Source organism: Balaenoptera acutorostrata, chromosome 14 (assembly GCF_949987535.1).
Source record: "Balaenoptera acutorostrata chromosome 14, mBalAcu1.1, whole genome shotgun sequence".
Taxonomy (NCBI): domain Eukaryota; kingdom Metazoa; phylum Chordata; class Mammalia; order Artiodactyla; family Balaenopteridae; genus Balaenoptera; species Balaenoptera acutorostrata.
Window position 1 is genome coordinate 26,247,856 of NC_080077.1, and position 12,750 is coordinate 26,260,605.

At 41.8% G+C, this 12,750-nt stretch overlaps 1 protein-coding gene across 4 annotated transcripts in view; it reads right to left on the reverse strand.

Moving 5' to 3' along the window:
* ARFGEF3 (ARFGEF family member 3) overlaps positions 1–12,750 on the reverse strand; it is a 206,982-nt gene that overhangs the window by 110,570 nt on the left and 83,662 nt on the right. For all 4 annotated transcript variants that reach the window (XM_007190935.2, XM_007190936.2, XM_007190934.2 and 1 more), the window contains exon 5: positions 9,920–9,988. In XM_007190935.2, coding sequence (XP_007190997.2) covers positions 9,920–9,988 — 69 coding nt within the window. The remainder of the gene's footprint in view (positions 1–9,919; positions 9,989–12,750) is intronic.

Here is a 12,750-nt window from a genome sequence, read left to right on the forward strand (position 1 = left end):
ATTCTACTAAAGTTGGGAGTATAAATACTGAATATGACAAAAGGGTATCCTTTTAAATATAAAAATGATCATGTATCTGATGATATCACTTTCTTTAGGTACTCAGAAAGAAATGCTTTATCAGTTATCCTGACATCTCCTAAAGAAAAGTTTCTTTAACTTGCTATATTAATAATAAATTGGTAAATCCAAAAGGTTTGCAGAACAATGTTTCCCCCTATAAACCTGACCATTGTAATTCGAGACCAGTGATTTTTCACTTTGTGAATGTTTTTCTTTCTATACCTCAGGGCAGTGCTAAGATGAGCACATTGAATCAGAGAAGCTCAGAGAACACCATGTCCAAAGTCAGGCTGAGTTTCTGGAAAAGGAGCTCATCAATTTCTTCTTTTCATATATCCTGTATCAGTTCTGTCTCCCCATGCCCTTTGCTTTCGTGGTGCAAAACTGACACTTAAAAAGCCTCAGTCCTGCACCTCTGCCAGAGGCTCAAAGGGCAAGTCAAATACCTTGTGAAAAGCCACAGGCTCCTGATCGCCAGGGAATGCACGAAGACACAGGGCAGTGAGGAGTTTCGTAAGGGACATTTTGATCATTTCATGCATTTGTGGACATCTAGCTTTATGGCATGCCAGACACAACTGAGGGCAAAAACATACATCGTTAATGAAGCAAAACAGACCCCAAAAGCAGAAGCAACAAGAACAAGAAAACACAAGTTTGCAAGCCATACATAAGCAATACAAGTTTTGTATCACCGAGTCAGTAGACTGATAAATAACAGTACTAGGTTACAACCACGGTGTAATCACTATTATTAAATATGAAGCAGCATAGTGGAATGTAGCAGATAGTCAATATACATTAACCAAAGTGATACTAAATTTTAAAGAAGCTGCCACAGTAGAAGTTTGCTTAGCTTTACAAAGTACGTATGACCTTCACTTTGTTGAACTGTGCATTTACCTTCTCTTCCCTATCTGAATGGGGTTAGTGGCATAGCTTTGTTAAAACAGTGCATGGTACTGACTAATGAGTTCTATAAAGAGAAGAGCTAGTATGTTTCCAACTGGAAAATTTTTACGGAGATGACAATTTATGGTGATAAAAATAGAAAGGATCAGAGATTAAGCTACAAGAAAGCAGAAATGTCTCTTATATGAATGCTTGCTGATCACATTAGAACCAAAGGAAATTTTGATGATCACTGTAAGTCTGAACTCTGTTATATCATGACGACAGCTCAGTGGCTCTGCCATTCCCAGGGAAACAACAGTAACAGGTGGGTATGTGACAGGAGGCACCTCATCAAATGGGTCCTGTTGATGCAAACACACAGGCACACACACATACATACACACAGACAGAGTGAACTGAAGTTGTTTTATTATTCCTAAGAAATACCTGTGTAAGTAAATCTGATCCCATGCTTGGGTAGGGAAATTTGCTGGTTTTCCTTTTGGATCTCAACTTACAAGGAAATTCTTAAAGTGCCCAGGCATTTACGGAAAACTGATTGCGACTTCCTTCTTCCTCCTCCATGTTCTTCCTGGCTTCAGCTGGCATATTAAAATGGCTTAAGACCCCTCAACCCATCAATGCCTGCATCTTCTCAGGCAGAGCCTTCTGCTTTGTCTACACAGGGTCTACCGAACTCTAGCCTCTGTCCAGTGAACCAACGCAAAATGAAGTAGAGGGGATCTCTGCATTGCTCAATGTGTCTTCTATAAGTTCTTCAAGAGCCATGCAAGTCAGAGGTTAAAGGAAAGTGGAGAATGTCTTGCCAAGGACCAGTTCGCTCAAAGCCTATCTGGCAGTAAGTAGCCAAAGAACAGACACCTTAGAGGAGTCAAACCAGAGTCAGTAAAGAGACTGGCCCATGAGGAAGGAAGGAAAGAAAGAGTTTCTGGAAGGAAAAGTGGAGAAGCTCCTTAGAATGGGGTTTCCTCAATCCAGTAGCCTCAGCTGGTTTAATGGGCCAGCTTCCCTGCTCGGTTTTCTTGCCAGGAGGTAGGGCTACCCCTCCCAGTCTTAAAGAGAACAAGACAAATAAGATGCTTCCAGGATAAATGGACCAAGTAAGCCATCTGTGTACTTTTTTTCCGGGTTATATCTGGAGACTATCTGCTCCTTAATTGTAAAATATTTTATTTGAGGTATGGCTCAGAAATAATGCTTCCACATTAGAGTAAAAAAAAAAAAAAAAGGATCACTGAATATTTAAAGAGAAGTCAGCCCAATTAAAATAATACTTTAGTGACAACTAGAACCATTACATCAGAATCTTTGGCAGCAGGTCTTGAACTTCAGTGTTTTTTAAGTTCCCTGGCGTAACAAGTGGAACTATTGCTAAACTCCATATCCTCTGATGATAACGTACTGTTCAGAAAAGATAAACTGAGTATCAATATGTAAAGATACCCAAGAAAGTGGCATATGCCTGATGGTCACTTGAATCTACGGTCACAAAAAAAGTAAAATGCATCAATACTTCTGCTTTACATGTAAAACCACCATACAGCCATTCTCTAACTAAATGCCTTGGTAAACGTCCAAAGTGGATAAGAATCCAAAGAATTTCAGTCAGTTGCTATATTAATATGGCAAGATTTCACTAACATTTTCTAAGACTGAGGGTAGCCAGGAAGCAATAGTATAGCATAGTGGTTAACAGCACATATTTGAAATATAAAAAGCCTAGATTTGAATATCTAAAAAAATTTTTTTCAATATTGTTTTTTATTTATAAACAAATCAATATAAAATAAGTCTAGATGGCAGTGGGGGGAGCTTACTTACCAAGGAAGCATGTGGAAAGTGGAGTGGGTGCAATCAGACTCCAGCCTGGAGACCCCTCCCTCCCATCCACCTTCGGGCTTTCCTGGCCTAAAATCACTGGGCAAGCAAATTAACCTCCCTTTCTCTGGGATTCTTTATATAGCTTGGTTATGGTAAAGATTAAAAGAGAACGTGTGGAAAATACAATACTTGTTGACATGCCCTAGGAACTCAAACATCAGTAGCTACCATTATTAACCACTGTTTTGGAATTGAGGGATGGGGGATGGATGGAGTAAAAAAGGGAGGTTCCTGAAAGTAAAAATCTTAAAGAAAAAAAAAATAGTCTTTGAGAGAGACTCTGCTTGAACTTGATAACATGCTACAGGATCAAAGACTAGAAGTTTCCCATGACTAAGATCAAACCAGCAAATACACATTTACAAACAAGGCTTTCTCACTTAGAAAAATCCCATAGAGCAGCCTTCAGCAGGCATGAGAATATGCTCCAAATCTTACCAATGAAACAATATCATTAACCATCTTCAAATCAGCTTCACAGAGCTTCTGGTTTTGGCACTACCTCTTCCTTTAACCCCAAGGCCTTGGTGATTTTTACTTCAACAGCTTTTTCCTACGTTAAGGTAACTATCCTCGGAACACTCAACACATCTGCTAATTTGTGCATAATAGTAGGAGAAATACTGAGGGTCCAGCTTTCAACCAATGAAGAGAATTTTGTATCCATACAGAGTTTTAGTAATGATAATTCATGAAATTAAACAGAAAACACATGTTGGATATTTCATAACTGTCCAATTCTAAATTTGGTTGATATTTCTTATTCCTCCTGTATCATAGAAGACCCTATTCTGAAAAACTGTCATTATTGCAGTTTAATTAAGCAAGTTAAAGTTGGACACACAAATGAAGGCTGCCCTCTTATTTACATTTTCAGTGCTTAATGATCCTTTTATAGTTTCAGCAGTACCTTGGGAAAACAGACTCATTTTTCATACTTAAGCACACATCCCATTTCCTGATCAACAGGTTCCAGGGTAAACACTATTCTTGAGTAACAGTCAATGCAGACAGAGTAAGAAAGAAGAGAGTGTGTGGATTCTCTCCCAACATTTCCACAGGGGTTTTAAATGATTTACTTTAAGGTATTTTTATAAATTGTTTCCCTAGCTATATCAAAAGTGACAATAGGAGAAAAGATTTTTTTTCTTGAAGTTAAAGACTTATTTTTATGAGAAATTCAGCTACAACCAAGAAAGCTTCCAGGAGCTAAGTGGTAGTTTTAGGCTGAAATGTCCTGGTTTAAAAATAGAGATGCAGATTTTTCAAAGGCTAAATTAGCAGGTGGAAAGCACTTGAGAACATGCAAAAACCTGCAAAATCATTGGGTTTCACTATGTCTACAGAATACCATTATTTTTGTGGCAGTATAACCCTCTTTTGTAGTTAATGCTTCCTGTTGATGAAAAAGTATTTCTTAAGCAACTTCTGTGGTGAAAAACCAAAAGGTTCTAAGCTATTTTGCAAATTTGAGGAAATATAAAATGTAGGCAATGTAAGAAAAATACTTATACCTATCACGTGTATCTGAAGTAAACAATGATTTCAAATAAGTCTACTACTATCCTTCCTTAAATTACCCATACATAATGCACTTAATAATCTAACAGCTGTAACTATGATCCATAAGCTTATATTTATAAATTGTTCTTATGCTTTTCATATAAATAGATCTACTCCATGCTTGTCTTATGCCAGATTACATAAATATGGATTCGGGGAGGAAGTATATATATATTTTTTTCAATTCTTGTACATTTTATTTATTTATTTATTTTAAACATCTTTATTGGAGTATAATTGCTTTACAATGGTGTGTTAGTTTCTGCTTTATAACAAAGTGAGCCAGTTATACATATACATATGTTTCCATATCTCTTCCCTCTTGCATCTCCCTCCTTCCCACCCTCCCTATCCCACCCCTCTAGGTGGTCACAAAGCACTGAGCTGATCTCCCTGTGCTATGCGGCTGCTTCCCACTAGCTATCTATTTTACATTTGGTAGTGTATATATGTCCATGACACTCTCTTACCCTGTCACATCTCACCCCACCCCCTCCCCACATCCTCAAGTCCATTCTCTAGTAGGTCTGTGTCTTTCTTCCCATCTTGCCACTAGGTTCTTCATGACCTTTTTTTTTTTTTCCTTAGATTCCATATATATGTGTTAGCATACTGTATTTGTTTTTCTCTTTCTGACTTACTTCACTCTGTATGACAGACTCTAACTCCATCCACCTCATTACAAATACCTCCATTTCATTTCTTTTTATGGCTGAGTAATATTCCATTGTATATATGTGCCACATATTTTTAAAGGTTGACAGTGGGCCTTCTTGGCGGAAACACATACTCAGAAGGAAGTGGGATAGCTCTGTGGCAGTTTAAACCGTTAAAGCGTTTTAAGAAATATGTTTGATATATATCAAGCAATGACAAATGGGAAGGAGAAGACGTGGAGACGATTTGGCAGGAGAAGATGATGAAAGACAAGGGAAATTAGAAGAATCAAAATCTAGCACTTCTTAGGGGCCACCACTGAGAGGATTCTGCTGCTGTGTGGGCGTCCCTACTTCATGGAGGGGGCTCGATTAGCCATGGCAAAGAGGCACGGCAGACCTTGCCTGGGATTTAGGTCTATAAACCCAGCAGAACACTATCTTTAGATCTCATTTTAATGAGATTATACCAATATTCACTTGTGGCAGCGCTTCTCAAACTTTAATACGCTTATGCATCCCACGGGGTATCTTATTACAAGGCAGATTCTTATTCAGAGGTCTGGGTTGGGGCCCGAGGACCTGCATTTCTAACAAGCTCCCAGGTGCTGCCATGCATCTGCCGAGTGGACCACACTCGAGGCTTTAGAGCATCAGAGCTCCTTTCAATATGGTTTTACAACACAGCTTGTTGGAGAGAACAGTAACGATCAGAGCAGTGATGTTCAACTTGACTTCTGCAGTGGAATCAACCGGAGGCCTTTACAAAATTTGTTTGCCCAGGTCCCTCCAAGACCAAAAAACTCAGAATTTCTAGGGCAACCCTAGGCATCTTATTTTTGCTAATACTTCCCAGGTGATTTGAATATGCAGCCTTTGAAGAGAACCACCAACATAAAAGTAGGGCCTCCGATGCTTTGCAACTGTATCACGTACGTAAGAGAGTTCGTTTCAGGAGGGTAAAGAGAAGTCAAAGTTTAATCGAGTAACTACTGAAAACAGTCAGCCTTATACAGGAACCTATGCAAGCTTGTATAAGCCTGTCTCTAGTTCTGATCTTTAATCATTGTTGGTAGTGAACTGAGGCATGCTATTCTCTTAAGAAAAAGATCTATTTTAAAGATAAAAGGCAAGATCACTTTAACTTCAACACCGTGTCTGCAGGGTGCTCACGCCTGGGAATGGTCTGGATGAGCGGAAGGGTAGCCCCTTTGAGAATTACCACTGATTTCCACGGGGCAAGTGTAAGGGCCCCTGTGAGTGTCCCTTCCACAACCAAACCATGACAGCACGTGCTACAGGGTATAAAGACCAAAAGCTCAGTCATACCGAGCAGTCTTGCTTCCTGGTTCTATCACTTCCTAGCTGTGCGGCTAGTACAACAGTACTGTCGTGCAGGTTATATGATCTAATACAGGGAACGTTCTGAGAACGGTGCCTGGCAGAGAGCTAAATACGTACTAAAGGTAGCCATGTAACGTTGTCCTAGCCATGTAATATGTACTTATCTCTTGCCACCAAGAGGGATGTTATGTTTTCAAGCCTCCTCAGAATGATCAACTCTGAGAGGGAATGGCCACAGAGAGCCCAGAGCTCTAGCTAATGCCTGGTGGAAGTACTCTGAGTTGCAGCCAAGCCTGATGGATGAAAGATCCACTATTCTCAGCAGGAGAGCACTTTCCAGGGTGTTTTTATCACTGGCTTTTTGATCGGTGCCACTGGATAGAGTGAGCCCCTGGTGCTGGCCTCTGCATGCCCGTCCTGCTCCTGGATCACTCTGCTTCTCTCAGCAGACTGGCGTGTAGATGTCCTCACCCATGGACTGGCCAGCTGCAAGAGTTGGAGTCTTACTCCCTTGAACCTGGTGTCCACGCCAGGTCCAGGTTAGCACAGAGGAGCGATTCTGCACACTGCCAATTATCAAAAGCACTTTGAAGTGGTGACCACTGTGGTCCTTACAAAGCAGTCTCCATTCCCCTGCTATGCTGGAGAATCTGCTGTTTCCAGTCACCAGAAAAGAGTGGGGCGTCTAAGTGAGGGCTGGGGGAACCTGCAGCCTCAACTGTTAAGTTCCACCGCGGACAGGGAGGTGGTAGGACCTTCTTGTGGATCTATAGGAGAGGAGGGGCCTAAAAACATCTTCTGGGAGCCTGTGCACTGTCAAGGGAAGGCCCCCGCTACCAAATACAGGATGAAAAGTTTATATTTAAGATCTTTGCCAAGTCCTTCCTTCAGAGGAATGCAGTCCGAAGCCTCCATCCTGAACAATAAGTCAAAGCTAGCATTGGAAGTAACGCATCTTTCCGTGATGGTCTGACCCCTGCTTCATGACCTTCATGCTGACATTCTGCTGGGAACTCTTCCAACTAGGGGATCTCAGTGGGCTGCAGGAGGGGCAAGAAGGGGAAGTAAGCTTGCTACTGTTGTCTCAGGAAGCTAGCCCAGTTGATGACCCGTCCCTTCAGGGTCCTGGCCGTGTCAACGTTATCTAGTGGAAGCCTGGACGTCGTCATCAATCTGCCGCTCCAGGAGAGCAGCAGGTAACCTTGACCCAGCATTTACTATGCGGCTGCCTGCACTGAAAGCTTTTTACATGGATTCTCATTCTTGTCTAATCAGCACAACCACACTACGAGATAGCGAGATAGGTGCTGTTAGCATTGTTTTTACACAGAGAACAAACACAAGCCCAGGGAGGTATCTAAGGCAACACCGCTGGGAGGTGGTAAAGCCAGGATTTACACCCAACCAGTGCAACTCAAGAGCCCACGCTGTCACCACCAAGCTCAAACGCCTTTATCTTTATATCACTCTTGGGCTGAGATTTAAAAAAAAAAAAAAAAAAAATTTTTTTTTCCCTTATAGGTTCTGGTAGAGACCACTGTGTTTTGATGTTTCATCCTATCTAGACAGGTCTGCCAACTCTCTACTCTGGCTTCCAGATCCCCTCTGAAATCACCCTTGACTTGGGTGGCCCATGGCAGTGTGTATCTGCTGTTCGGGAATGACATCTCGAATCTTTCAGATTCTCATTCAAAAACTCATCCCTGTGAGGATGATAAAGACCTCCCCCTCTCAAAGGGAGCTTGGGAATCCCTGGTGGGCTCCCAAGTCCTGAGGGTCCTACAACAACCCATCCCCTTCCTGGGCAGGGGTCGAGCTAGGCAGTGGCTGGGCAGTGACACGCTGCATTTCCCTTCTTGTCCCTTCACATGGCAAAGAAATAACAAGCCTCTTACATGCCAATCCTGTTTCTTGCTCTGATCAAAACTACATTTGTCACTTTGAAAGCAAACCGGCATGAGGTATCTAAAATAGTCAAACTCATAGAAACAGAGAGTAGAATGGTGGTTGCACGGTGAGGGGAGGAGGAGGGGGAAATGGAGAGTTAATATTCAATGGGTATAAAGTTTCAGTTATGCAAGATGAATAAGTTCTAGAGATCTGCTATACAACACTGCACTATGGTTAACACTACTGAATTGTATACTTAAAAAGTTTGTTAAGATCTCATGTTGTGTTCTTACAGTTAAAAAAAAAAAAAAAAAGCAAACCTACAAATGATAAGATCACTCACAAATATCTCTTAAAATTCAACTAAAAATACTGATAGCTATTCTATTTCTTTACTTATATAGAGTGAAACATACAAATGTGGTAAAGAAAAGTGTTCTTTCTACCTACATAAATATGCATTTGCGAACTGATTTATGTTGTAGTGAGGGGTCAGCTGTCTGTTTTTCTTTTGACTGACACATAAAAATGTTCTATGTGCAAAAAAATAACTTCCTCTCAATTTTCACTCTTCAATGCCACATAATACCATAAAAGCACACGTATCAGCCAATATAAGTACTACTCATGATAATGTTAACTATGTATGATGATGGATATGTTAATTAGCTTGACTGTGGTGACTATTTCACAATGTATATGCATATCGAAACATCGAACATTTTATTTGTTGGTTATACCTTGATAATGATGAGAAAAAGAAGAAAAAAGAAAACATGCCCAAAGTGCTAAGCGTCTACCTGGTATACTCAATAAATGGTAATCATTAGTGTTAAAAAAAAAAAAATACCCATGACTGCTGATAGTTAGGCTTTCTTTTTCTCTATAATTTCAGAATTCAGAATATCATTGGCTCCTTGAGGTCTACATGTGTACTCTTGTCAAAACATACAAATCCTGAAGATACTCTTTTCAAGAAGTGGAAGGAAATTCACTCTAAGCGTAGTAAAGTACAGCTTTGGAATGATGTTGTTTCCAGAATGTCTGAATGCCAGACATTCAGGAAAGCAAGTTTTCTGTTGGACATACTCCTCGGAGTGCTGAAGGTACACATTACTCTAGGCGGCAATACAGATGGAAAAGAGAAGGCTTTCCAATGATCGTTACAAAATGCATTCATCAAGGTTTAGGAGACGGGGATGCAATTTAATCAATAAACATCTCCCCTAAATCTCACACTTGGTTTCTTAAAAACCATTAAAAAAAAAAAATCAAATTCTCTTCAATCAGTCTTAGGAAAAATAGTAAGTGCAATACCTAGGTGTAGCAGCGTCGGGAGAACCGGTACTGTTATTTCCATGGTTAAAGCCTCAAGTCAAGCAAACCAAAGCATGCAGAGCACCGACTTAGGATGGTGGCCCACACAGCCTGCTTCCCACAGATCAACTCCATAGTGGAAATTCCCCGCAATAATGATCAGAGAAGGGCTCACCCCACTGCTGCGGCTTGGCTCCACCCCAGCATTTATCCCAGGTTGGGGTAAAGCAGCTGTGAGCAGACAGCACACACAAGCAGCACTCGAGGGTGCAGGGAAAACGGGTACTCACCTCCGCGATCTTCAGCACTGCGCTCCCATTCAGGTCAAAGGTTGGGGTGTAGGTTATGCAGAGTAAAACCTTTAACAGCCAGGAGGCAGAGGAGGAAGGAAGAGAGAAGGAAGTAAAAATTTAGAAATAAATTTCCATTTTACATGTTATTAGTGCAGTCCTGTCTTTTATGACTCTTTCGCTCTTTGCTTTTCATATGTTTCTTTCCATCCCACCCACTGCTCTCTAATTAGTGACCACACATTGCCCAATAAAATAGAGACTAATACTTGTAAAAGGAAGAAGCATTGTAAGCCTGGCCAGAGATGGCTTTCTTCAACAGCTCCAGGTCTGTCCAGTAATAAAGAAAACCAAATGGCCAGGCTCACTGCTAGGTCCTGTACATGAATTACCTAGACTGATATTTTTAGTAAGTGTCATTATTACTGTCCTCATTTTACTCATAAGGAAACTGAAGCTCTGAACGATTAAATAAGCTGCCAAAGTCACGCAGGTACCAGCTGTGGAGCTGAGATCTGAACCCAAGTAATCTGACTCCATGCCCTGACTGACCATGCAATACTGTCTCTACATCTTCCTAGACCCGAGAGTCACTGTATTTTTCTGTTTCTGTCGCCTTCCCAGATCCACATGGGATTAGACATTCTTTTATGGGCACTTTCTTCTTTCCTTCTTTATTTCCCCCAGAACCCTGCCTGGGGCTTATTTATTAGTTCCAGGTTCCCCTTATTCTCGAAGTTACATAGACAGTGAGTCGATGACATTTACAAGATCTTTAAAGACCACTAAAAATTCCACTTTCTACTTGTAGAGCTATTAGGGAATAGATCAATAAAAGCCCAGGGCATTTTAAGAATTGCTTCTAATTTTATAGATAAAAGGCTAGATGCTCCCCTGTCCATTTGGCTTCTGATGCTGCAAATTATCTCGCCGGTGGTCCCAGACATGAAATTGCTGATGTCTGCTCCTTGATCCCCAAACCCAACAGCCATGTCCTGCCTGCAGCTTGACCTGTCAGTGGCAGCCTTGGAGGATGTTTCTCACCTGGTTCTGCCTAACTCGTGAAAGAGCGCTGAAGCCTAGCAAATTTACCTAATACAGGATATACACCTGATCAGCACACCAAAAAGTGTAACTGTCCCATGGAACAAGGAACCTCTCTTAATCTCTCAGTCTTAGTTACCAGCAAGGCCAGCCCTAGGAACAGTCACGCCTTTAGCAAAAGCAAACAGGTAGGTAATTAAAGAAGGAAAAAAGGATTCTTGCCAATTTTAGTCACAAGTTTAGATAAATTCACTGTGGGTCTGCTCCTCAATTTTTTGCTCCTTAAGGCACCTGAGAGCCAAGCGTTGACTCCAGATAAAAATCGTCTGAATGCCACGCTGGCCGAGAGAGGCGGACTGTGGGAACTACTGCCCCATGGCTTCATGGGAAAAGGCTTTCTTTTATTTGATGACTATCTTTGGGGGTCGGAGTCTGGTATGCGAGGAGGGATGAGAGCTGAGGACAACAGTGTTGCCAGGTCCTAATTTCGCCTGGGGAGGGGCCATGTCTTCTAATGCCTCTGTACTTGATGGTACCTCTGCCTGACACCCTCCTACCCTGGGATCCTCCCAGGCTTGTTCCTCACGTGGCTCATCTGTTGGCTTCTTGGTGGTCTCAACTCAAATGTCGCCCCTCAGAGAGGCCTGCAGCCCTCCCTGAACACTCTCTCTGAAATGGCCTCTCTCACAGCTCCTTGTTTCACTTGCTTCAGAGCAAGCACCAGTCTCATAAATTCCTGGTTTGTTTATTTACTTATTTATAATCTTCTCATTAGACTATAACATCCACTGAGCATCTGAAAGGCCCTCAGGCTTTCCCACATGAGGTTTTCTTACTTTGATTTCTTGCTACCTTGCACAGCTTCTCTTTCTTATTTATTTTTTCTATGTCGTGTTTCACGGCAGGTGGGTGGAGGGTATGAGACAGTGGCTGGTGGAGGTGGTGGTCTGGGGAGGTGAGGTGGCCCATCTTGGCTCTTGGTTTTTTAAGTCATTACAATAAAGGCTGGCAACTGGCAAAACCTTACAATATGAAACTAATGATGGCAAATTTTTGTCTGAACTGGCTAATTAATAATGTTACTTATAGGACCAATGATCGACTTCCTGCCTTCCATCGCTCTGTGCATTCATACAAGGTGTGCAAGGGTAAGAAAGAAGTTTTCAAAAGCCAGCCCAGTTTTCTGTGAGCAAGAGCTGCTTTATGCAACAGAGGCTGGAGGAAGTGGGAGCCGTGTCTGTGGTGAGGTCTTCGGGAAGGGCATTGAGTTGGCATATTTGCTAATCAAGCTTCTCAGGGGAACAGAGGAGGCTGAACTCTCTCTGCCACAGAGAAGCCAGCAAGTGTAGAGGGAGGCCTCTTAGCAACAGTCTGAAGGAAACTGAAGATCCCTGCACCCAACTGATGCTGATCCTATTCAAAAGATCATTGAAAAAAGGCTCTCCACACCGAATGTCGGGCCACTAATATCCAAAGACTCACTGAGCTCTATGCAAAAACTAAAAACAAGAAAAAATAGTGAAAGTGAAGCATAATAATGAAGCTGGCTCCTTAAGCTCACACAGCTTGTTTTTCTGGAAGCAGAGCAGGTTTTAACTCCAGAGCTGATAGTGCCCATGGCCCCCCCATGACTCCCAAGACATATAAAGGGCCCCCAGTTTCTAGCAAGGATGGTGCAGCAGACAGAAGTGACTTATTGAAAATGATACATGGATGGGAGGAGGGGCAAGATGGCGGAAAAGTAAGACGCGGAGATCACCTTGCTTCCCACAGATACAGTAGAAATA